A 24,180-nucleotide genomic window follows, 5' to 3' on the forward strand; every position below is an offset into this window, starting at 1 on the left:
CCCAATTTTCACTTTAATAATTAGACATTTTGGTAGCATTTTCTTGTTTCTACAATACACTTACTTCATTTAAAAACACTGCCAGAAACGTACAACAAGTTCAAATACCTGTACTGAGCATAGATCCCAGTGTCTCTTATGTACTACACCAGAGGTAGCCCCTGATAAATAACAAAATACACTAGCATTGCACAAGAAAGGGAACGGAGGAGTAATACTGGTCACAAGTCATCTGACAACTTCTACTGCTGGCCAAGCACAGTTCTTGCAAACAGTACAATATTGTTTTTATTTAGCAGCTGTCATTTCCAAGGACCAGCTGGTATCATATCTGCCTCTCATTATTTCAACCTACTGCTACTTCGGAACAAAAGAGCCCGGTGCTATAGTGCCAGAAGTTGGAAATGCAAAAGTCTGGCTGCTCTTTAGACTTCTTGTGAATGTTCCCTTTATTAAGAAGGCCTAGTATCTATCTGGGAATTATAAACATTTTTTGTCTGATTTTACACATCTATATCTGAACGCATATATATTGTTTTCAATATTCACAAGCCAAACAGGAGTCCCAAGGATTGTCATAGGTAGCTCCTCTTTCGCTACAACTCCTAGCTCCTCTCTGAGAATTGCCTCATATTTGACTTAAAACAGGTGAAGCTGCAGGGATGAGTCTGCCTCATAAAAGTGCAGCGAAGGGCAGAGAAACAAGGTGCCCAGGATGGCCAACACTTGCAGCTCACACCTTTATTTTGCGGTTATGCAGAGCAGCCTAACAAGGGGGGGCACTTTCTTCCCCATCTCAGGCCACCCCTGGCACAGCTCTGCAAAGCGCACCAGCAAACTATCACGAATTTCCCCTGGCACCTCCGTCCCCCAGGCTGCTTCTAGTCACCTCACCAGCCGGGGGAGAAAGAAACAAAGCAGGGAGGAAGAGCCCCACTGTCCCCCGCGGCGCGGGCCCCGGCCCCGTTACCTGCCGCCGGGATCCGGGGACACGCAGGCGCCTTGCCCAGCCCGGGGCGCACGGCCCGACTGTGCCGGGACAGCTGCCGCCCGCCCGCCCGCCCCTATTGAAGACAGCCCCGCCGCGGGTCACGGCGCTGGGCGGGGAGTCGGGACCGGCCCGGCAAAGTAACCCTGGCGCAGGCTGGCGCTGGCGCTGGGGCTGGAGCCGGAGGCGCTGTGCGCGGGTAGTGTCGTAGCCTGGAGGCGTTCCCCGGCCGTGCGGAAGGATAGGCGGAACCGCCGGCTGCTCGCCCGCAGCCCGTGACCTCAGGGAGGAGGAATGTGCGGGGCGGGGCAGCGCCGCTGCTGCTTCTCTTCCTGCCGCCCCCCGGGAGCTGCCCCCTCTTGCCGCCCCGCGCGCACCCCCGGCGCAGCGCTGGCTGGAGGGGCCGGGCTGCCCTCGCCTCAGGCGGGCGCAAAACGCGGCACCTGCCCGGAGCACCCCCCGCCCCGGGATGTGCCGGGAACAAGGAGCCTCTACTCGGTGCCTGTCACAAGCACCAAGCAGAGGCCTGAGCCCCCGCTGACTGACGGAAGGTGCCACGATCGTGTAGCCCGGGCCCAGGCGGGCGATGCCGCCACGCCGGCTGGTGCTCAACTGCCCCCGCGCCAGCTCCGTGCAGCGGCGCACGCGCACTAGGGCGCAGGGCTGGGCCCGGAGCCGGGGCTCTGCGTCCTCGTGTGTCAGGGCCGCCCGGCTCCCGGCAGCCGCACCTCGGGCACTGCCCAACCTTGCGGGGTACGACGGCCATGGTGTCTAAGATCGTTCCAGTCCTCGTACAAGCAGGGTCAATAATAGTGAAAGTGTTTAAAACGTATGATGACTTTTGAGGCAGGTCACTGATGCAGCGAATGCAAAACCCAAGTCACTCAGAGAATCTTAATCTGGTTTTGGGCTGGCTGTCAGCACCTCCTAATGACTGCACCTCTTGACATAAATAAGTGCTTCCACTTCCACCACCCGGTTCTCGCTTGCGGACTGGCGACTTACAGTGATCAATATAAAGTACAGAAGAAGACGTATTTGCATGCATTTTCAGTGTACGATAGTTTTTTTCCCCCCTGGCAAATGCAGTAATTTTGAGCTTCCAATACAATCATTTCGTATTTAAGACCTGGCACCATCTCCCCAGGGCCCCAAAGATCATAAGTACAAGGAATCTCTAATCCAGCAGGGTCTCCTCCCGTGCATAGGCGGCGTGGCACATGCCCCCCCAAGATTGGCTGACACCGCCGCTGGCTTCTGTGGGCGGTTGCTGATCACTGCTCACTGCAGCCAACTTCTGCAGGTAGCCTCTGCTCGCCACTGCCAACACCACTGCCGGCTTCTGTGGGCATTTGCCAATCGCCACTCATAACGCCCCTCTCCCAGCTGGCTTGCACCGGTGGTCACCGCTCACCACCATGCCACCAACACTGCCGTCCACAAATTGTGCCCCCCCCCCCAGTTCAGGAGGTACCAGTCATTTATGCTCCCGTGTGTGGCGCATGGGGAGTGGGGGAGGGAGAGGAGGGAGGAAGTCTGCAAAAAAAACCTGACTGGGGTCAAGATGTGCACAGATCCCCACCAGTACTGTGGGGCCAGGGCCAGCAGCAGTGGCAGCCAGAAAGAGCGGCTGAAAAAGGCACAGGGTGGGCTGGGAGCTGTGTGCAGCAGTGTGTGGGCTCCGGGCCGTTGCAGGGGGGGTTCTCTTATGGGGAGGGCTCAGCCCCCCCCAAGCTCCCCCATAACTCAAAACCTGGCAGCGTGGCCCTTTGCGCTGAGCTGGCCTCATGGGAGAGGAGACCAGAAGTGAGGCTGGTTGTTCCTCCTGAAGGAAACAGGTTCCAACAGGCTGTGCCTTAGGGCAGGGGTTTTCAATCTTTTTTAATAAGTGTACCCCTGGCAGCCTCCTTTTTAATATGTGTACCCCGGGGGGTAAGAGGCATGGCAAGCACAGGTCAGCCGCAGCAGCCATTCCCTGGGGAGGAATGAGCTAGCAGAGCTCCTGGAACAAGGGACTGGGCCCCTCCCTGCACCTCCCCACTTTCCCCTCCCCTCCCTTCCCTTTCCACCTGAGCAGCTGGCACTCGCGGCCCCCAGCTGTCTGTGCACAGCCCTGTGTGCACCTGCCGCCTGCCCAGACACGCAGAGCACATACAGCTCAAAAGGGGGCCACCTGGCCCCGGCCTCAGCACACATGGGGCAATGCTGGATGTGGAGTGGTAGGAGGTAGTGCATGGCCAAATGCAGAGTTGCTGCAGCCACCGCATGTGAGCTTCCCCTGCCCTCTGTGTCCGGCTGGGTAGGTGGTACCTGTGTGGCAGCACAAGGTGGTGGGTGGCAGCACTCCACCCCCACCCACCTGCATGCACCTACTAGGGACTTCTCAATTACCCCCAGGGGTACACGTACCCTCAGCTGACAACCCCTGCCTTAGGGACAGGCTGCATGCAGCTGTCTCCAGACAGCATTCATGAAGTGAGCTTCAGCTCAGGAAAACTTGTGTGCACATGCTATTGGGGGCAAGTCTACCCTGCCTTCTAAACTTGAGACTGTGTCTTTCTCCTTCCTTTTCCTAACTGTATGTTGGCTATGCCTGAGAATTTCTCTCAGACCCTCCGCTAGGTGGTGCATAACTTGCTGTGCCCGGCTTCCTAGATTCAGAAACCTGAGGAAGAATGGCTTACATGGGGAAGCTTGTCTAACTTTATCCCAACTACACAGCTGGTCCAAGAAAAGATATTGCTCTAAGAAAATTTTGCCTCTTGCATCTGGACCATCATGGCTACAACATAACTTACACTACCTTTCTCCAGCCTGGCAGCGCTGGTCAGTACAGCCAGGATATGTTTGTTTGTACAGGTAGTTAAATCTACCTTGCCCATACCCCAGGCTTCGGTAATCCCAGGGCTGGCGTGGGACCAGACTCTAATGGAAGGAGCATGCTTGGAACTGTACCTACAATGGATGGGATGACATCCAGTGATCTCTGCATCAAGAGACATCTCCACACAGTTCTCATCAGATCAGTGAGAAGATCCTGATTCCTGAAAAAAGAAGAGAAGAAAAAAAAGAGATGACTAGCAATTATTGCAGGGGGAGTGGTTAAAATCATATCTCCTTTTTACGAATCTATTTTCTTCCCCACTTTCCTTTTGCTCTTTTTTCACGGCATCTCTGAGACCTTGTGGACATTGGGGAAGAATGCCACGATCTAATTTATTCATCGGCAGCGAAAAGCAGAAGGTGCCCTGTGAAGTGTCAGACATACCCAGCCTTTGGCAGGTTACAACAAATCCACATCCTTTCTATGCAGATTAAATGTTCATCCCTGTTTACTTGACTGCAGTCCCTCCATTTAGGACAGTCTCTACCCCAGCTCACTGACAGGTTTGACAGTGGCAAAGCATGGCCCAACCCCAATCGGCTGTGCTTGCTGCTCGGGCAATGGGCAGGGGGGTCAGGCGGGAGCACCAGTGCCCTCCCTGCGAGCACTGGCTGGGGGGTGGGGGCGCTGTCGGTGAGAACAGCCGTGGGGGGACCCCCACCTGGTCAGCGAGAGTGGCTGCTGACTGGTCACTGGGGGGGGCATGTGCCCCACCCCCAACTAAGGTGGCACTAGATGCCCATGGGTCTTGAGGTGACTTCAGAGCCCAGTCCTTGAGCCACAGACCTGTCTGCAGAAGTTGCAAGTCTTTCTGCAGGGGAGAACAGGCCGTAGGCCAGGACGTCTCTCTTTTTCCTTCCTCTGCTCTCTCCTGTGCTTCAAGGGTGAGTGGCTTTGCCTCAAAATGGGCAGCTGCTTGGTTGAGGCTGCCGCGCCACTGGACTCAGTGGGCAGCCAGCCCCTCCCGGCTCTTGGTACGGGCTCCCTGTCCCCTGCAAACAGACCTCTGCCTGAGCTATATTACCTTATTGTGGGGCGGAGGTGGACTTTTGATGAGGACTGAGAGCGGTGCTTGAAACAGGACTCTCCCAGCCCTTGGGGCAACACCCGACCATGTCCAAAGCCCCCAGGTATGAGTACTTCAAGCGCATTTTAAAATGCGGCCGCCTCCTGCCCACTGCCCGGGCGCGCCGGGGCCGGGCCGGGCCCGACAGGCGGCGCAGGCCGAGGCCCGGGAACGCGCTGGGGGCGGGGGAGGAGCGGAGGCCCCGGCTCCCCTGCGCGCCAGCAGGGGGCGCTGCGGGCGGCGGCCGCGCTCTCCCCGGCGCCGTCCCCCGGCTCCGGCGCGGTCCGCGGCTGAGGGAGCCATCGCGGCCATGGAGATCGGCACTGAGATCAGCCGCAAGATCCGGGTGAGGCGGCGGCGGCGGCGCCCCCAGCCCAGCCCCACCGCGGGGTCGGGGCCCGGGAGCACGGCCGGCGCGGCAGGGAGCGGGGCCGGGGCCGGGGCAGACCCCCTCCCCGCTCCTGCCTAACGCAAGTGTGTCTTTCCCCAGGGCGCCATCAAGGGGAAGCTGCAGGAGCTGGGCGCCTACGTGGGTGAGTGTCCGGGTGGGCTCGGGGCCGCGGCCGGGGTCGGACTCGGCCTGGCCGCCCAGGTGCTCCTTGCTGGGCCCGCGGGCGAGGCTAGGCGCCTCCCGCCCCCGCAGCGCAGACTCGTGGACGGGAAGGGGCCTCCAGAGGCCGCTAGCGCGGCCGGCACAAGCCATGTCCAAGCCTCCCCGGCAGCCGATCGTCTGCCCGCGACATGAGACTAACGTCAGCCGCGAGACCGCCCACCCCACGAGTCAGGCAGCTCCTGCTCCTGTAAAGCCTTGTTAACATGCACGCAAGAGGTCGCAGGAGGAGGGCCCCCGCTATCGCCCCTACCAGTCTTACTGTGGGGTAAAATTCCTTGCTGACCCCCAATACGCCAGTCGGTCTGAACCTGAGCAGATAGTCTCTGCCCCTGAAGCTGCTAACAGGAGTCGAAAACAAAAACCACGCTTTACCTGACGAAGCAGTGCGTTAGTTCAGCCCTGCTTCACAGCATTTGTATAGATCCGGCATGCTTTTATCTACAGCTGATTCAACCTGCTATTAGATAACAGTGCCAAAAAAGCCCATTAAGGCACCCGATCTGTACAGAAGTTGGGGGAGCCAGGTCCAACTAATGTGTTGCCTCTTTTTGCGCGGCAAAAATACAGAGGCACACAGAGTTTAAAGTAAAGCACTGATTTTGGGAGGAATTACTTCTATAAGCAGCCTAAGTGCATATACTCAAGAAGAGACAGTAGGTGGGTGCTGACCAGTGTGGGAGACAAGGATATAACAAGGCAGCCCTTGGTCCAAAAGCACTCTCAGACTAAGCTTTGTCAACGTTTTTGTAAGTCCTGAGGAAAGGAGTCTTAACAATGAGAAGTGGCTTTGCAGGTGCTTACGGGCATGTGCTTACAGGCAGCTCTTCCCAAGTAAGGGGCAGCCAAAAGGAACAAAGGTGTGTGTCTAATGCAGCCTGAAGTTATGCGCCAGGTGGAGCCTGGAGTCGACCTCAGCATTGCATGAAAGCATGGGAAGGATGAGGATCGGTTGGAGGGCTTTGAAAATGTTGACAAGTGGTGTACGTTGGATGTGATGAAGAAGGGGGAAACCAGAGAGACAGGCTAAGATTTTTAGGATAGATAAGGAAGCAGTAATTATTACCCTGTAGTGATAGGTGGAGATGTGAATTGTCTGTGTAGAGACAGTAGCTGCATTTGTGTTTGTGGATGAGCTTTACCCAAAGATAAGTGAGCAAGGGAGAAAAATGGGCCCCAAAGAAAGAGCACTATTAAATGTAATTTCTCCCATGACTGCAAATTCAGCAGGCTGCATTTTTTGTTTTAGTGCAGCCAAAGTGAGTTTTAATAGACAGTTGTGAGAAGAGATTCAATCCTCAAACTGGGTATATGTTTATAGTTCAGGGGTGGATGAAATGCGGCCCTGGGGGCCAGATGCGGCTCGCCAGGCCATTCTGTCCGGCCTGCAGGGCCCCTAAAAAATTTAGAAAATTAATATTTATATGCTCCTGGCTGCCTATCATGCAGCCCTTGATGGCTTGCCAAAACTCAGTAAGCGACCCTCTGCCCCAGTTATAGTTGCTCACCCCTGTTATAGTTCCTCTTGTGGTACCATACAGAATCCAGGTGAAGTAGTCCATAGGAGGTTGGCTACATGAGTTCAGGAATCATCTTGCACTTGTGGGATCAAGCCCAAACCTCATAACTGGATCCTAGATTATCCTGTTAGAGATGGCAAATGGATAGCTGCATTTGCAAACCAATACAAAATGATTTTGAAAGGATGTCCATCCTATCCTCTTTTCAAACTCAGCATGTCCTGAGGAAGAGGGCTCATCATTTTTACCTTGCAAGTTTTCTTCCCAATTTTTTCTGTCAATAGTATTTTTTTTTTTTTAGTTTCTGTTATCCAAGCTTGCAACCTACACATGCTTAGTTTTTGTTCCCTCTTCCTCTCTCACTAGGCTTGCAGTACTTCTGCCTTTTTTGTCATCACCACTATCCTTTCCCATTTCTAGTGCCAAGATATTATTAATAATCTCTGATTTCAGCTGCTTCTACTGTCTCCTAAGTTTTCTTTTCACTAAGTCCATTCACTACAAAGGTCATCTTTACAATGGCTTTAACTCTTTTCAGTTAACTTTGACTTTTCAAAATTAATTTTAATGTTTTCCTCATTCAGTTCTAACACACTGCCCTCATTGTATCCTTTCCCGTTTCTGACTACCTGCACTACGCCCAAGTTTCTGTGATCATTTCTTTTATTCCTTTCTTACTCCTGACCTATTAGTGCTTGGATCAGCATTCCAGTTAATGTTTACCAAGTGTCCCTACTTCTCTTCAGAAAATTGATCAATTATTCTCTAACTACCCTAGACATAGACTGTTTTCTGTGTGTGTACTTTTATTCTGTCTTGTGACAGGTGGTACTGTTTATTCCTTTGTAAGATTGCTTGAGACAAAGTTTTCTATCTTGTCAATAGAATTGTTAAAGGAAAGTTTCACTCCATAGGAAATTAAATAATGGAGAAAAACATAAATATTAATCCATAATTTATCAACATTGTTTAAAAATTGAACATACTCTTCTGTTTACCAGTGTGCCAGTAATTCCTGCATGTGGTAGTAAGATAACTGCATGTTTGGAAACAGTAATAATGTGTCACAAACTAGTGGTATAGGGCAAAATGTAATCTTAAGAATTTTTGGTTTGGTATATGAATATAACTACTATAGTCACATATTCAAAAAATGAAATAGACTGGTAGATCGAATTGCAGCAGTTATAATAGTATTGCACTCCTGTCCATAGCTGGGAAAAACCTGGCTGCATTCTCCTTAACAGACTCACTTTCCTGGCTGAGGAGATTCTACCTGAGTATCAGCACAGTTTCAGACTGCTCAGGGGTACAGTAGATGTGATCTTTTTTGCTAGACAGCTGCAGGAAGAATGCTATGAGCAACACCAAGATCTTACATTGACCTGACTGAGGCCTTTAATTCAACCAGCAATGAAGCTGCCAAAATTTGTTACCATTATCAGATTTCTTCATGATGACATGGCAACAGCCATCTTAAGCAGTGGCTTAGAAATGGACTCCTTCACTATTAGAACTGGATTCAAGCAAGGCTGCGAGGTTACACTAATGTTCTTTTTTCCATCTGTATCGCAGCTGTGGTGCATCACGTTGCTGATAGACTTCCATCTGGAGTCAGCATCCAATATTGCATGGATGGAGCCTCTTTAACATCAAACAGTTACGGTCCAAATTCAAGATAATCCAACGTCTCCATTACCGATCTATAATGTGCAGATGATTGTGTCATATATGCTCAGTCAATCAAAGAGTTCCAGGTCACTCTTGATTGCTTCTGTGAAATATGTGAAATACTTGGGCTCACTCTCACAAAACCCAAGATACTTTACCAACGTATCCCAAGCCAAGTGCTGTTCCAGGTGTTACAACTAGAGTGTGAATGTTGAGCATTTCCCCTAGCTGGGTAGCCACTTTTCTCAAAAAGTAAACATAGATAATGGTTTTAGAAGTAAACATAGATCACAGCCCCTAGTTCTGGTATTTCAGATTTACAGAGAGACTGGAGAACATTGATTATTTCCTGTACCTCAGAAGCCACCTCTAGCAAAAGGCTGACATCAATGAAGAAGTCCAACATCAGCTTAAAAGTGCAAATCCGGTCTTCAAACACCTAAGGAAACAAGTGTTTGAAGATTGCACCATCAGATTTGAAACCATGCTTATAGTTTATTGAGCAGTTGTGATCCCCACCTTACTGTATGGACCTGAGACATGGACAGTGTACAAGAGATGCCTCAAGTTGTGGGAGAATTCTATCGACGCTGCCTGTGGAAGATCCTTAGAATCCAGTGGGAAGACGGATGAGATGCATCAACATTATCGTCCTCTTGGAAGCAAACACCATGAGCATTGGTGGGATGATCATCCAAAATCAACTTTGCTGGGCCGGCTACATCATCCAGATGTCTGACTCTAGACTCCCAAAGCTAGTTTTATTTTCCCACTTCAGTCAAGGCGTATGCTCAACAGGAGAGCAGAGAAAGCTCTTCAAGCATCCTCAAAGCCAACTTGGAAAAAATGTAATATTAACATCAACTCACAGATGATTATCACCTATGACCACTCTAGATGGTGGAAGAGTCTGCTGCAAGGATTTCACTACTTTGAAACCTTACAATGACAACAGGAGACAAAAAAGCAGGAACAGCAGAAACAGTGTGTCATGGACTGAATCAAGAATCCAGAGCCACCCACCCTGCACAGAAACACATGCCTGAGTTGCAACAGTCTGTCGATCTCAGAACGATCTCATTAGCCATCTTCGGACCCACAGATAAAGGAATCATGGAAGACAATCATCCTCAAATGCAAGGGATTGCTGATGATTCAACACCAGATAAAATCTGGTGGTGCTGCCTTTGGATGTTTCTGATACCTTGTCATTAATATCTTGGGTCTTTAAGGGACCCAAACCAAACTTCTCATCTACTGTTGGCATCCCTACCTTGTTGTATGGGTGTGAAACTTGGACAATATATCTGTCTTTGGAAAATCCTCCATATCCATAGGAGGAACAGAAGAATGAATGTCATTGCTCTGGCTTAAGCAAACACCGCCAGCATTGAAGCCATGTTTATATGGCATTAGCTCTGTTGGACAGGAGTTGTCCCAAGGATGCCTGACAACTGGCTCCTGAAATAGGTCCTATACTCCCAATTCACCGGTAGTCACTGCTCTAGAGGTGGGCAAAAAAAGAGATTCAAGGGCACTCTGAATGCTAATCTGAAGTACTGCAATATTAACATCAATACCTGGGAGACTCAAGTACCAATTGTCCCCAAAGGCACAGTGATCTATGATAAGGGATTAACCATGTTGAGCAAATACATCTCACTTTGGAGGTAGGTAGATGAGAGAGACAAATAAAAAGAGCTGTGATCTGACATCACCAGATCTACTCCTTCCTCCTGGAGCTATTTGCCATGTCTGTAGTAGAACGTGGATTTCGGATCAGCCTTCTCAATCATCTTCGGACTCCCCTGTGACTTCCCTATTTCCCTTGTATTGAGGGTTGTATCAGATACAGTAATAAGGAGGTGATAATATCCATAAAGGGTTACAGGAAAAAATGTAACCCTGATCACTTGTGTTTTATTTATATTTAAGCATTCCAGGCTCTCTTTTCTTTATACCTTGATACAGCAAAGAGTTTTGCACTTGTTATACAAGTCCTGCTGTAATCCAGAAGGCTACCTACATTATGTGAATTTAAGCAGAACAGATGTTTCAGGATCAGGATGTTTAAAAAAAAAATGGATGTACTGCAACTTCCTACCAGTACTATCCTGACTTCTTCATAGGACAGGTGAAGGTTTGAACTGAATTCTCCTCAGTTAATGTTATTGGATCTCCTTTTTGTTTATTGATAACAATAGCTTGCTGGTTGAACAACATTTTTGAGTAAAAAATAAATGAATAAATAAGATCTCTGACTCTCTTCATAAAAGCTTTTAAAAATATGGCTGCCTCAAGAGCTATGTGGATATTTATAATATACTACTTTGCACTTCTCTGTAGTCTTTATCTCAAAGTACCTTATACACAGTAAGGAGCGAAAGTAGGAAGACTCTTTCACTAATGTTCATTTGAACCTGTTAACCCTCCCAGTGCCATTGCCGTCTGCCCCAAGCACAGCCCAGCCCAGCCCAGTCCCTGCCGGGAAGAGCCCAGGACAGCCCAGGCCCCAGCCTACAGCTGTAGCCCACCCCGCCTGCACCCTGTGCAGATCTAGGTACATGTGGGCCCCACCCCCCGTTGCCCTCCTGGGGTGGAGCCGCACCCCCCATATGAGCTGTGACTCGGTCTGTGCTCTATGCCAGCTGGGCAGCGCTTGCCCCAGCCTCCCTCCCTCGCCACAGGGGCCTTGATCTGCCCCCCATACCCCTTCCCTTCCCCCTCTTCTAGTACAACAGACTTACTAGCTGCACACAGCTATGTCAGAAATTGAATCAGTATCAGCTAATATGCCTCAAAAATTGGCTATCAGTATCAGCCCCCAAAATCTGTATTGGTGCACCCCTAGTTTTAACCTGCATACAAGCCTAGGTTCCCGTTCAGGAAAGCACTTGAATTTGTCCATTTTTACCTGGCTTTGGGATTTCTAGTGGGTTGGTTCTATACATGCTGATGTGGTTTGTTCACTATCTCCCTGTGCCCCCGAAGTGTAAAGCAGTGGTCACCAACCTGGGGATCCCAACCGACAGGTAGATCCTGGAGCCTCTTTGGGTTGATCCTGAGCTGGGATGACAGCTGGGTACGCATGCATGCATGCACCCACCGGCCCCAGCCTCAGCAGGTTAATCTGTGGCAAAGGGAAGGGGTGGGGGCCAGATTGAGGCCTACATGAGCGACTGACTCTGTGGCCCAGCCAGAAGCAGGGGAAAGTAAGGGTGGTGGGAGGATTGGAGCCTGGGGGGCTCCCTCCCCATCTCTGTGGGGGCGGAGGCAGCCTAGGCGGCTGCTGCTGCACCTCAAGTCATGCAGCAGCTGGCTAGGTGCAGGCACGGCTCAGCTCGGCGGCAGGGATGAGTCCACCTGGACCTGGGAAGATCTGGTTGTCCAGGGGTGTGGGGCTGGTTCCTGCTGCTGGGCACAGCCTGGCAGAGGCTCCGGGGGCCCATGCCCCACACCTATGCTGGCGGGGGGTGGCACATGAGGGGTGCGGTAGATCCTGGGGTGCCCTTTACTTCCAAAAGGTGATCTTCACCATAAAAAGGTTGGACCACTGGTATAGAAGGTCTTAGATAAGAGCCATTTAGTCTCTGTTAGTGGAGGAGAAAGCAGTTGCAGCATAGGGCTGTTAGCTTTAAAAGTATTTGAATAAATGAGAAAATGTATCTTGTAGTAGACAACTGTCTGTCCTTCTGGACCACAGTATATGTGTGAGAGGTCACCGTGCCTTTCGATGCATATATGTAGGCAGGGGAGTGGAGGGTACTCAGACTTTCCATCCCCTGCTTAGGCCATTGAGACAGAATCCAAAGGCCAGACAGTCTGAATGTTCAGAGGCCTGATAGCTGTAGTTATATGTGAACCTGGGTCAGGATTCTACCACTGAACCACAACAGTGGGTTATTATATCATGCGTGTTCAAATAAAAGTCTGTCATACAAAAATGAAAAGGTATTTTGATATCCTTTTTCTTTTCATTTCCTGTGTGTGTGTACTTCATTTATTTATTCATTTTTAAGTTTTATTATTTCTTTTCATTTGAGCTCTAATAGAGTTGACAATCTTATGTGCTTTAGCTATGTCTGAAGCTTGTATTGAAGTATAAAAATTTGTCTCTGAAAATATTGTTTGTTCATTTGCTTATTAGAGAATCTCCCTGTTGTGCTGTCATAAATAAGTATTCCATAACATAAAAAAGGGTTTTGCTAAAGTATCTTTGTGTTATGGTAATATTGTCAGTGATACAGGGTGGGTTTACACATTCATTAATGCTCTTTAGGTAATGTGCATTAAATCTAGTACCTCCATTGTGAGGTACTAGAAAATGTGCATTAGCCTATTTTAATGCATATTAGCTAAAGAGCACATTTTTGTGGCACTTTAATGTACATGAAAGCACACGTGTAGACATGCCCACAGAATAGTTTGTACAAATGACAGGACTTTTAAAACTTTGCAGTTTGCATACAGATTTGCAGGAAATTATTAGAGGACTTAAATATACCACTTTGGTCAAGATTTTAGTCTTTATTACTTCATTTAGTACTAACTAATTAATAAACATCTTCTGTGATGTTTATAATAAAATTGGGGAAATAGTCTGATTTTTTGGGGGGTTGTAATCACTGCCTCCATTCTAGGTCTGCCATACTTTAAAAATATCTTTAAAATATATCATTGCTGACTGAAAAGCTACTTTAAAGGTAACATACAGGTTTATTCTTTCCTTTTCAAATTAGATGAAGAGCTTCCTGATTATATCATGGTCATGGTTGCCAATAAGAAGAGTCAGGAACAGATGACAGAGGATCTTTCTCTTTTCCTTGGAAACAACACTGTCAGGTTTACTGTATGGTATGTTTATCACTTCTCCATAAGCTTACTTAATACAGTTGTTTTGTGAGTGCTTTCTGTAAATGAGGTTTGAGCTTATGAGAAATTGTGTATCTTATCACTGCAAATAACACTGATCAAGTAATTGGTTTTTTATATGTAAAGTGAGATAGTATTGGGAAAATGGTCGTTAAAAATATTATGCTTAGCTTGTCAGTAATTAAGTAATTATTATACTAACAAATACATACAAAAATAAGTGATTAAGAAGCTAGTATTCCCTGTGTATTCATTGTTCCTGCTGAACCTTTTTATAAGGCTTTGAAATGTTATGGTAAATGAGGGGACTGTATTCATAAAGGTTAACAAAATGAATTTCAAACATTTGAATCCTATCAAGGGAATTGTTTTCAGAAAGTTATTACTGCAGAATTCCAGATGAACTTGAGAACATCATGCAGTGCAGTCACATCTGGTTAAAGTAGATTTATTTTGTAAATGTCTCTTTTGTGCATTGTCACGGGCTTAGATGATGATATTATACACCTGCTGTAGATACATAGGAATTAGTGTGTCTGGTCCATCTGGTCCTGTGTCCCCTCTTTCACAGTAACTAGTACTGTATGCTTCACAAAGAGGAATATGCCCAACACCCTAAAAAAACCCAAATACTTATGAACTATTAGGAACCAGCCTAGTTATATGGGAAATTTCTTCTAGGCCATCCAGTCAGGAGCTTAGTTTGTATCCTAAAACATCACTGGTTATACCCTAGGGTTACCATATTTCCAGGTCAAAAAAGAGGACACCTGTCATGTGAGAGGAGGGCAGGGGGGAGTATGATGGGAGAGGCAGTGACATACTGGTGCCCTGTCCCTACCCATTCAGTTGCCCCTCACTGCCAAGCCATAGCCCCCGCCCCCCAGCCCTGCTGCTACCCCTCACTTGTGACCCATTGATCTGGGCCCTGCCAGCGCCCCTCACTTCCAAGCCACAGTACCTAGGCCACCCTAGACCATGATGGTGCCCTTCATTCCCAAGCCACAGCCCCCACACTGTCCCTGGTGGTGCCCCTCACTCCCAACCCACAGCTTCCTGGTATGGTGCCAGCGCCCTGCACTTCCAACTAACCCCCTCTTCCCCACCCCAGCCCTGTTGGAGGGGCCCCAGCTGTTCCTCTCTTGATCAGGTCAGAGATGTCAGATGTCCGGGATTTTGCTTTGCTCTGCTGGTAGGAGCAGGGAGGGGGCGATCGGGAGTACCACATGGGTCTGCGTGCTCCTCTGCAGGTGCAGGCAGGTACACCTGTGTTCCCCGTTACCTCTGATTGCCCTCCTCCTGCTCCCACCAACAGAGCAAAGCAAAGTCCCAGAGATTTGGTCAGATCTAAAAAATCCCACCCAGACAGAGATCAGGGGGGTCAAAAAGATGATATCTGGAAAAACCTGGATGTATGGTAACCCTATATAATTTTCACCTTGTCACAGGGCGGGGACCCAGGAGCAGGCGTGATCTCTCCTGGTGCCCCTACCGTGCCAAGTTGTCTGTCAAGCACCCTTGTTCTTGCCCGCCACGTCTTTGATGGTATTTGTATTCTAAGGGAGGCTGCCTTCTTGTCCCCCTGGACATGGTGCTCTTATTTATCCTGGTGCCTGTTCTGTGTAGAGTGATTTGGTGCACCCAGCCCTATGAGCTATGCATGGCTCCTGCCACCCCTAATACCATGCCCCAAACCTCTTAGTACCGGACATTGTTGGGTCAACTAACTAGTGCCCGCACCCTTGCGAATGACCTCCAGGGCTCACCTCTGTGGGCTCGCGCCCCCTCCGGGGCTCTTATTTCTGCATGCCCTCAGTGGGCTTCTATACTTGTGCGCCCCCTTTGGGCTATTCGCCAATGCACCCGCACGGGCACTCCCTAGCTTCTTCTGCGGCTGCTGCCCGCCTTGGACCTTTTCCCCGCGGTCTGTGTACAATCACCCTCCCTGGGGCTTTTCCCACACAGCACTGCCACACTGGGCCTTGCTTGCGCACGTGCCCACACTGGGGCCTGTCTCTGCAATCACGCCACCCGCGCTGGGTCCTGTCTCCGCGATCACGCCGCCCACACTGGGGCCTTGCCTCGCGGCTCCTGCAGTTGAGGCTCAGGTGGCCGCAGCCATGCCTGGCCTGCAGACCCCTTTTCCAGGTCCTACGCCCCACTGGGGCTTCCCACAATTGGGTTCAGGCAGCCTCGGCCTTACCTGGCCCTTCAGTCCACTGAACCCCCTTCTCAGGGTTGGGGTCAGTCCACCCCCTAACTACTCTGCCCTCTCTGGCACCAGGAACCCCTACGCTACTGGGGAGCTCCTATGAGGCTTCCTCCAACCCCTACAGCCTCACCCGGTCCTCCAGTCTAATAACAAACAACGACCAAACAGAATGACATGAGCCAACTGGCTATAACTCAAACAAAGCCTCCTGGCTCAAATGTGACCCCAAACCATCTGGTAGCTTATCCTCTCAAAATCCCTACCAGGGTTTTCTTCACCTGGTCTCCTCACTCGGGAGCTGATTCAGGCCCTCAGCTTCTGTAGGCTGCAGCACGTCAACAGAGCTCTTACTCCATCAGCTGCCAGAGGAGAACTGACCCTGGTCTCAGCCTGGCATGTTTATATACGCCAGGCCATGCCCTCTCCTGGTCAGCTGACCCCTGTGGTTGCCCCGGCAATCAACACCTGCCCTTCTATAGGAGCAGGCACTTCGGTGCCCTGAGACACACCTATTTAAAACAACTCTCTAGTGGTTTATGGAGTTAACCTTTTCTTATGTTCAGGTCTGTAGTATTTTAAAGAGATACTGTGTCATTCTGGAGATTTCCTGACTTTCTGAAAGTTTTTGTCATCATATCGAACTGGTTTCTGGTTTTTCTTCATCTGGTTGCAAGTGATATTTTTAATTGAAATCCATTTTTCTCACTTGGCTTGTTTCGCTTCACAGCAATTTGTATATGATCAGTTTAAATGTTCCCTGTATAATTAGTCAAGTTTCTTTTTCTTTATTTGAGTCTTTCGTATAGCAAAAGGGCAGGAAAGTAATTTTAAAGGATGGGGAAAGAAAACAGTAAAGGGGTGAAAATTATCAGGAGAAGCTGATGGGCAGGTGTTTACCTCAAACTCTACTTATCAAGTAGATTTTCATGTTGCATTTATGTTTCTTGGGCATATTTTTCAATTGTGGTAAAGTGTTATATCTCACTTTTTCTTGACACCATCAGAAGTATCAGAAAAGAGTATGCAATGTAATACTTAAAAAAAATAGGAAGACTTTTACTCACTCATTGATTATTTATCTTCCTGTACGTAAACACTGTTTTAGCTTGTCAGTTAAGTAGAGAATGATACATTTGTGTCTTTCTTCCCTAGTGACTGTGAATACTTTCAAAAACAATATAGATACTCTCAATTTCAGTACTAGAATTTTCCCTAACAATTTTTAGACAGACTTTGTCCCAGACTACGTTATAAAATACTTACTTGAATAAAAGACAAGGTTTTCCACTCTAATCAGCGGGGAGGGCGCGGGGAAGGAAGCTCCTTGTCTTACATTCCTGTACATGGAAACCTCATTAAATACATTGTCTATCATTATACTGCTGCTAAAAGCAGCATGTGCTCAGCAATGGAAACTAGCTGTGAAGTAGATTAAATGTAGCCAACACTGTGCATGACTATAAAACACATGGCCTATATGGGACAAGCATACTGATGGGAACCTACCACAAAAATAAGTTAGTGCACCCCATCTGGGTAAGTTGCGTGGTATTAGCCGTTGCATGTATTTCCCCTCAACACCAACTCTGAAGTCATGGTGAGCCACCACACTGAATACACTTTACTTTTTCTTCACCCCCACAATTGAGCTGCCCCTTTCTTTTCTGTTTCCAGTGATTCCTGTTTCTTCATCAGCCTTAAATGTCTGACAGACATCACTAAACAGGACCTCAAACAGTTCATTTAGAATCTGTTTTGCCCCCTCTCTCAGCCTGTTGCACATGATTAGTGTGGCCCTGCCCTCCATGAAGTGGAGCCAGACCAGGTTACCCTACACCTCATTTGCATATAAAAGTTTGAAGGATCTCAGAACTTGTGATAACACCTGTTTCCTGTCATAAGCAGAGGGGTGGGGATTATTAGCTCTTGAATCTTTTGTAGGGGGTATCTGAAGTACACAGAAACTGAGCAATACTGAGCTGTGGGATCACCATGGCTTGAAACATTGTTTGTTTACTGTGGTGGGGCCCAACCCAGTGAGCCATATGGTAAATTGAGTGTTTTAGTTTTGGGCTAATATCATGCATACTTTGTATTATGTATAAGTAGGTGCTGAAGTGCTACTTAAAATGTGTTTATGGAGCACCTATGCTAAAAATTGCAGCAGTTTCAAAAAAATATAAAAAAATGTGAATTCTGGATGAGCTATCGATATGACATGCAAATTACTACAGCTATATTTATTTAAGTCTTTTTTTTCAAATTTGCTTCTCATTTCTGTGTGCTTAGAGAGAGGAGGGTTGAAAAGTAAGGAGGCAGGGAAGGAGCTGCAGGAGAAAGAAATTGAGGGGGTTAGAGGGCAAAGGGGCTACGTGACCCACCAGATTTATTTTCCCTTCTGTAGCAGTGGGAAGGGGATAAATTCAAGACAAATGCCTAAAAATTACATTCTATATTTATACATTTTCCATATATAGAATCTAATTATTAGGGGGTGATTTTATAATCGACGTTGTCTTGTATTCGAGTAAATGCAGTGGTATGAGAGAAGGTAGTATGTAAGAGAGAGTAATGTTGTTCATTTAGTCTTGAAGTTTAAAGCATTTGTTCATAATGAAGTAGGGGGGATAGAGAATTTGAGGTGTAAAAAGAAAATAAAAAGTGATTCTTTATTGTTGAATAGTATTGTCAAGATTGATTCATTTTTTTAGATTGCTGATTTTAACAATATCCTTTTAAGCTATAAAGAGAAATAAGAGTCCTGATCTATAAGAGTAATATAAATTCACTTTATAACAAATGTTTTAGCAAATATAAATATTGAAGAATATAGTAGTTAAAAACAGAAAAGATTAAGATTATGTGAAGCATAAATTTATGCTACCATTTAAAAAATTAAATGGTAAAAGAAAAATCAAAAGAGATTAGTATTTTGAAATTTGGCTTTTATGGTCAGATCTCCATTTCCTAGATTTGCTTCTCTAACAGACGGTTCTAATTCTTATGTAAGAAGTTTGAGGTTTGAGTTCCAAAAGTAGACACACATTTTTGGTTTTGTCACTTTTAAATTTTACACAGGGTTGATTTATGCCTTTTAAAGTAGTATCTATTTGGTGTCTCTTCATACATTCTTCATGCTAAGACATTGAATTTGATCTGGCTAAAATTCATTCATTTTTTAACATATCTCTTAAGAGCATTGCCTATAAATCCAACATCTGTTAGAAATATGGAGACTGACTAGATTAGGTGCAGTACACAGCATTTTCAAAAAGGTTGGCTGTAGAGTCATTTTTAGCTGCAGTTCATATTATAACTGAAAGGTTATTTAGATACAAATGTTGACTGGTTTTCTTTTGCAGTTGGACATCGAAATGGAGGGTTGATTGATAGATGAAAAGTGGGATGTCCCACAAATTAGATGCACAGAGTGGAATATAAATCTAAATAATAATAATTGTAACAATAACATATATAAAAAATCTATAGAATGAGGATGACTTTTGAAAGATTATTGCTTTGAAACAATTTGAATAACTCATCTTTTCTTTCTCCTTTTTCCCCACCTCTCAGGCTCCATGGTGTGTTGGATAAACTTAGATCTGTAACTACTGGTAAGTAAAGTTTGTCCAGAAGAGCAATAACTTAGCTTTGGAAATAGGCATCCATGCAGTTTTGTATGCATTCCATATACGCTTGGCAGGTATTTTTCAAGTTATTAACTGATTATCCTTAGTTTGTATGATTTTTATATAGTTTATGTAAACTTAAGGGTCTTGGCCATTGAGAAAAATGTTGTATGTTGCTTTGGCATTTCAGAAAATGTGATTTTGCAAATGGATCTTGCTGCTTTTTTACATTGGAATCAAGTTGCTGCTGATGGTTAGTTTCCCACTCTTTTGTAGTTTTGAGGTTGCACTTGCTGCTTACATTTTACTTCTTAAATTTTATGTAAAGGTCAAATGTAACTTTCTCCACAGAACCGACTAGCCTAAAATCCTCAGAATCTAGCATCTTTGAGAGCAGCTTGCCTCCCAGCAAAAACAGTTCAGGTGGGAGTGATGAGAGAAGACGTGAGGAAATCTTACAGCCTCTTACAGTCTCCAACTCTCGGTCTGAAAGAAATGACTCGCGCGTTTCAACCAGCTCACAAGAGCAAAGAGCCAATGCTGTACGGTACGTCTGCTAATTGGCAGGTACACAGACTACATGAAATATGTTACTCTTGTTATTCCCTACTGCTCTTTGAAACAATTAGATGGTGAGATCAGAACTAAGATATGGAACCTATTTCAGCTTCAAGAAGAAAACAAGTTTGCATAAACATCATGTTATACCAGGAAAGTTATCTTTATGCTGTTTCATGCAATAAATGTGCATAGTTTATCTATCAAAAGATAGAGGTTAAATCTGTCAGAATTCTTAAGGAATCAATCTTGTATTTTTCTTTCTTATCCTTACCTGCCAAAATGGCTTTTCCAATCTTTTTTTATAAATGTTTATTTGGGAATTAGTTAAGTATTTGCAACCTCTTCTTTCACCAGGCAGTCTTGTGAAGATGGATCTGCATCCCGCTTGATGTCAACAGTCAAGCCCCTGAGGGAGTTGTCACCTTCTGAAGCTGTGATTGACATTAAACCTGAACCAGATGATCTCATTGATGAAGACCTAAATTTTGTTCAGGAAAATCCGTTGTCACGGAAGAAACCTATTGTAACTGTAACTTACAGCTCTTCTCGTCCTGCTGCTGAAATCTACAGACCACCAGCTAGCAGAAGTACAGATGCTGGCATGCACTTAAACAGATTGCTGCAGCAAGGTGGCCAACAGGGAGGCAGGCAGTTAGACATGCAAAGCTGCAGGTCTTTGGAGGCAATCCAGCTATGCAATCCAGAAGCATTTGGCAGCTTAGCAGAGAGTTACAGGCCTGCCTCCAAACTAAGTGCTGATAAAATAAGCAATGAGGTTAGTGTACAGATGTAAATTATATTCGTGCTAGACCCACATGCAACAAAGACATAGGCCACGTGTACACATGGTGTGGACGTTTGGTTCCTCAGAGACAACTAGCAGCAGCGCACCTTGCACTGCTGCTTGTCCCCAGGGAACACCTGTGCCATGCATGCTCTTGCACACAGCGTGTTACCCTGGGGGCGGTAGGGGAGGCTGCAGCCAGCACTGGGCTGGCCCCAGCAGCCTTACCTGAGGACCTCCTGGGGCTGCGGCAGTGGTGATTCTGCTGCATGGAGCCTGGCTGGCAGCCACAGTGCGGCTCTGGGTGCCCAGCTCCACTTTTGAGGAGTGCACGCTGCTGTGTGTGCAGTGCTCCACTTCTATTCTCTGCAGGATTTTTTGACCCCTGGAATAGCACAGAAAATAACTGAACATGCGGTATATGGTGTCACACATGTGTTTGCAGTGCCACATACTGCATGGCCACGCTGATCTGAACGCGGCCATAATGGGCATCTACAGCTAAATCTTGCCCTCATGGAGGTCATTGGGAGTTTGACATTTATTTCATCTGGAACAAGTTTTTACCCATTGTGTTTCCCATCCCAAACTGATTGTATAATTTTTTAAAAATTGTCTCAAAAGTTGCTGACTAATTTGATAGAGCAGCTCTAGTTGGATGCTTTACTGATTTGGAGTATTGAAAGACCATATTTACTTAAATAGCACATGCACCTTTTCCCCCAAAACCAGCCTCCCAAAATTGGGATGCATGTCTTAATCAGGGAAGCTGATTTCTATGCCAGAATGGAAGCTTGGGGGCAGTGGGATGGCTGTTCCACTTCTCTCTCCTGATTGCCAAATTGAGGGAGGAGCAGAGTCCACTCTTCAGCGTCACAACTACAGCCACTGCCAAATTGGATTCAGCTTTTGGCTGCTTAGTCAAAGGCTGCTGCCATTCAGCAGTGGCTATGAATGGCTGTGTAGATTTTGGCTAAGCAGCCAGGGGAAGGGTGAGTGACCTGAAGAGTATACTCTGCCACTGCCCCATGTGGTCAGAATTCATCCATGATTCTGGAAGAGTCTTTTGGTATGTGGTATGGAAGTGAATACAGTAAAAATGATGGTAATTTTGATCTCTAGGCCATTGGAATAGTTGTGGTCTTGCATGAATTCTTTGCAGATCTGTCAAATAAAGACTGACAGTAAAGAGTGAAAGAGAAATATATCTATCTACTTGTTTATGTACATATTTCTGTATTTTTAATGTGCCAAGCACCTCAGTATCCAAGTTGCTTGAATCTTGGTCTTAAAAGCATTATTATTTGCATTTCAAATAACGAACCATAGTCGCAGACCAGGATCCTGTTATGCTAAATATTGTACAGACACAGATTAAAAGATGGTTCCTGTTCTGCTCTATTATGGAAGCCAAAATCCTTTTGACAGCTAGCTGATCATTTAAGGAGTATCCAGGTATATTTTTGTGACATCTGTGTGTATGAACGAAAAAGGAATAGCTGACTTTCAGGTTATTAGGGCTCCCAGCTTCTTAATGAAGTTTAATGTTTATTTAGGAAAATACAAGGAATATGAAAGATCCCTTTCCCAGCCAGGTTTCATCTTATGTTAACTCAGAAGGAGTTGACTTGCCTACAAGACCTCATTCTTTCTATTAATGTTAGTTGGACTGTCTCTAAGTAACTCTCTTTTTTTGCTCGCTGCTATTTAATGTTTAACCATGGAAAATTGCCAATAATTAAAATAGCTGTTTTTTCACATCCTTTGAACTCAGGTTCTCAATGTTTTCTGTACACAGTAAAAAAAAATCTCCATGTCCTAGGTATTGTTTAACAGGAGTTTACCATCTTTTCCCTTTCAGCAGAGTAATGGTTTTTTTCCTTGTTTGTATATCAATGCAAATCTGATCAGTGAATTGTTTTGACTGCCTGGTTAGTTGCAGGAAGAAAGCTCCAGGAAGAGAAAATTGCCAGTTATAAGCTCAGTGGTCAAAGTGAAAAAATTCAGTAATGATGGAGAAGAGGAGGAGGAAGAAGAAGAGTATGGGTTACGGATAGGAAGCATCTCCAGCAGTGTTTCTGTACCGGCAAAACCTGAAAGAAGGTACTTGAAAATTTCTATGATCTCAAATTTTTCATTATCAGTCTAATAGGGAACAGAAAGCCTTGAGAGTTGATTTTCTGTGCCCCGTGGTGTTGCGATGGGAAATGAAAGTAAACACTGTTTACTTTCATTCCCACACCTTGTCCCTCCCCCAGCCCCTCAGCAGCTTCCTGATGGTTGCTGAAGGGCGGGGGAAGGGACAAGGTTCCCCACACGCACCGCGTCAGCTTGACGTTGCCGACGCGGTGCGTGTGGGAAGAGGAGTAGCCATGTGCTGCTGGGGACAGGATGAGCCCAGATGGGGCGGCAGCTGCACCTTCCCCCTACCTGCACTGGTCAGTCCTGAGCAGCAGCTGGCTCCACCGCTGCTTCTGCTGCCTGGTGCTGACCCAGGCGGGTCTGTCCCTTCCGGAGCAGCACGCAGCTGAAGCTGGATTCCCATGTGCTGCTGGGGACAGGAGGAGGCTGACCAGGTCAGCACCAGCCAGCAGAAGCAGTGGCGGAGCCATGTGCCGCTCGGGACTGACCGGCGCAGGCAGGGGGAAAATGCAGCTGAGCCCCTGCTGCTCCGGCAGGGCTCGTCCCATCCCGAGTGGCACACGGCTCCACCGCTGCTTTGAATTTTTACTAAGGATTTTGGTTCATTGCTGCCTGGTTACCTGGTCAATTGGTTGAAAACATTTCGGTGGAAAAAAGGATTACTTAATCGTATAAACATATCATTTGTAGAGTGTTATGATAGTGGATATTATGTCAGTTAAAATGATAAACAAGTACCTACAGTGGCCAGCTGAATTCATATATCTGCATAGAAAATTAATAGTATTTCTCCCTCTCTCTCTCAGACCTTCACTGCCACCTTCCAAACAGGCAAATAAGAATTTAATTTTGAAAGCAATCTCTGAAGCCCAGGAATCGGTTACAAAAACAACCAATTACTCCACAGGTAATGCATACTGTTTTTATGCTTGGCAAAGCTATGCTATTTCTACATCATATCTGATAAATCAGCATTAATGTATGGTGTTGCAAGGAAAATAAAAGTGTAATTTGAAACCTGATGTAGTTATACAACTTGATCTATGGAGAATTCTTTATATATTCTGTATCTGGCAATAACCTATAGAGAGAAATTTTGGAAATAGAGCATAAACAAAGAAGAAAAAATGCTTAAAATATTTGAAATTAGAAGTGGTAGAGAAATGCAAAAAGGCTTCCCCCAGTGTTAGGAGCTGCACAGGAAAAGTCATATGTTCCAGCAGTAAGGGGCTTCTCTAGTG

The 24,180-nt window shown here is 46.6% G+C and overlaps 2 protein-coding genes across 5 annotated transcripts in view; one reads left to right on the forward strand and one right to left on the reverse strand.

Moving 5' to 3' along the window:
• Window positions 1-5,036, reverse strand: part of PTPN21 (protein tyrosine phosphatase non-receptor type 21) — an 83,236-nt gene extending 78,200 nt beyond the window's left edge. Inside the window, exons 1-2 of one of the 3 annotated variants that reach the window (XM_090033855.1) lie at window positions 4,897-5,036; window positions 3,948-4,032 (exon numbers count right to left, since the gene is read on the reverse strand). The gene's annotated coding sequence lies outside the window, so the exon portion shown is untranslated. Of the gene's footprint in view, window positions 1-970; window positions 1,513-3,947; window positions 4,033-4,896 lie in introns of those variants that run through there. The other 2 variants (XM_090033854.1, XM_090033856.1) reach the window with 2 other exon arrangements.
• A 132-nt stretch (window positions 5,037-5,168) lies between these two features.
• The window catches only part of ZC3H14 (zinc finger CCCH-type containing 14), a 37,934-nt gene continuing 18,922 nt past the window's right edge, over window positions 5,169-24,180 (forward strand). For both annotated transcript variants that reach the window (XM_090033858.1, XM_090033859.1), the window contains exons 1-8: window positions 5,169-5,284; window positions 5,429-5,471; window positions 13,479-13,593; window positions 19,397-19,437; window positions 19,804-19,999; window positions 20,368-20,788; window positions 22,734-22,900; window positions 23,746-23,846. In XM_090033858.1, the coding sequence (XP_089889984.1) occupies window positions 5,249-5,284; window positions 5,429-5,471; window positions 13,479-13,593; window positions 19,397-19,437; window positions 19,804-19,999; window positions 20,368-20,788; window positions 22,734-22,900; window positions 23,746-23,846 (1,120 nt within the window). In that variant the 5' untranslated portion in view covers window positions 5,169-5,248. The remainder of the gene's footprint in view (window positions 5,285-5,428; window positions 5,472-13,478; window positions 13,594-19,396; window positions 19,438-19,803; window positions 20,000-20,367; window positions 20,789-22,733; window positions 22,901-23,745; window positions 23,847-24,180) is intronic.

This window comes from Crocodylus siamensis, chromosome 2 (genome assembly GCF_052110815.1).
Source record: "Crocodylus siamensis isolate JL-2025a chromosome 2, ASM5211081v1, whole genome shotgun sequence".
NCBI lineage: Eukaryota > Metazoa > Chordata > Crocodylia > Crocodylidae > Crocodylus > Crocodylus siamensis.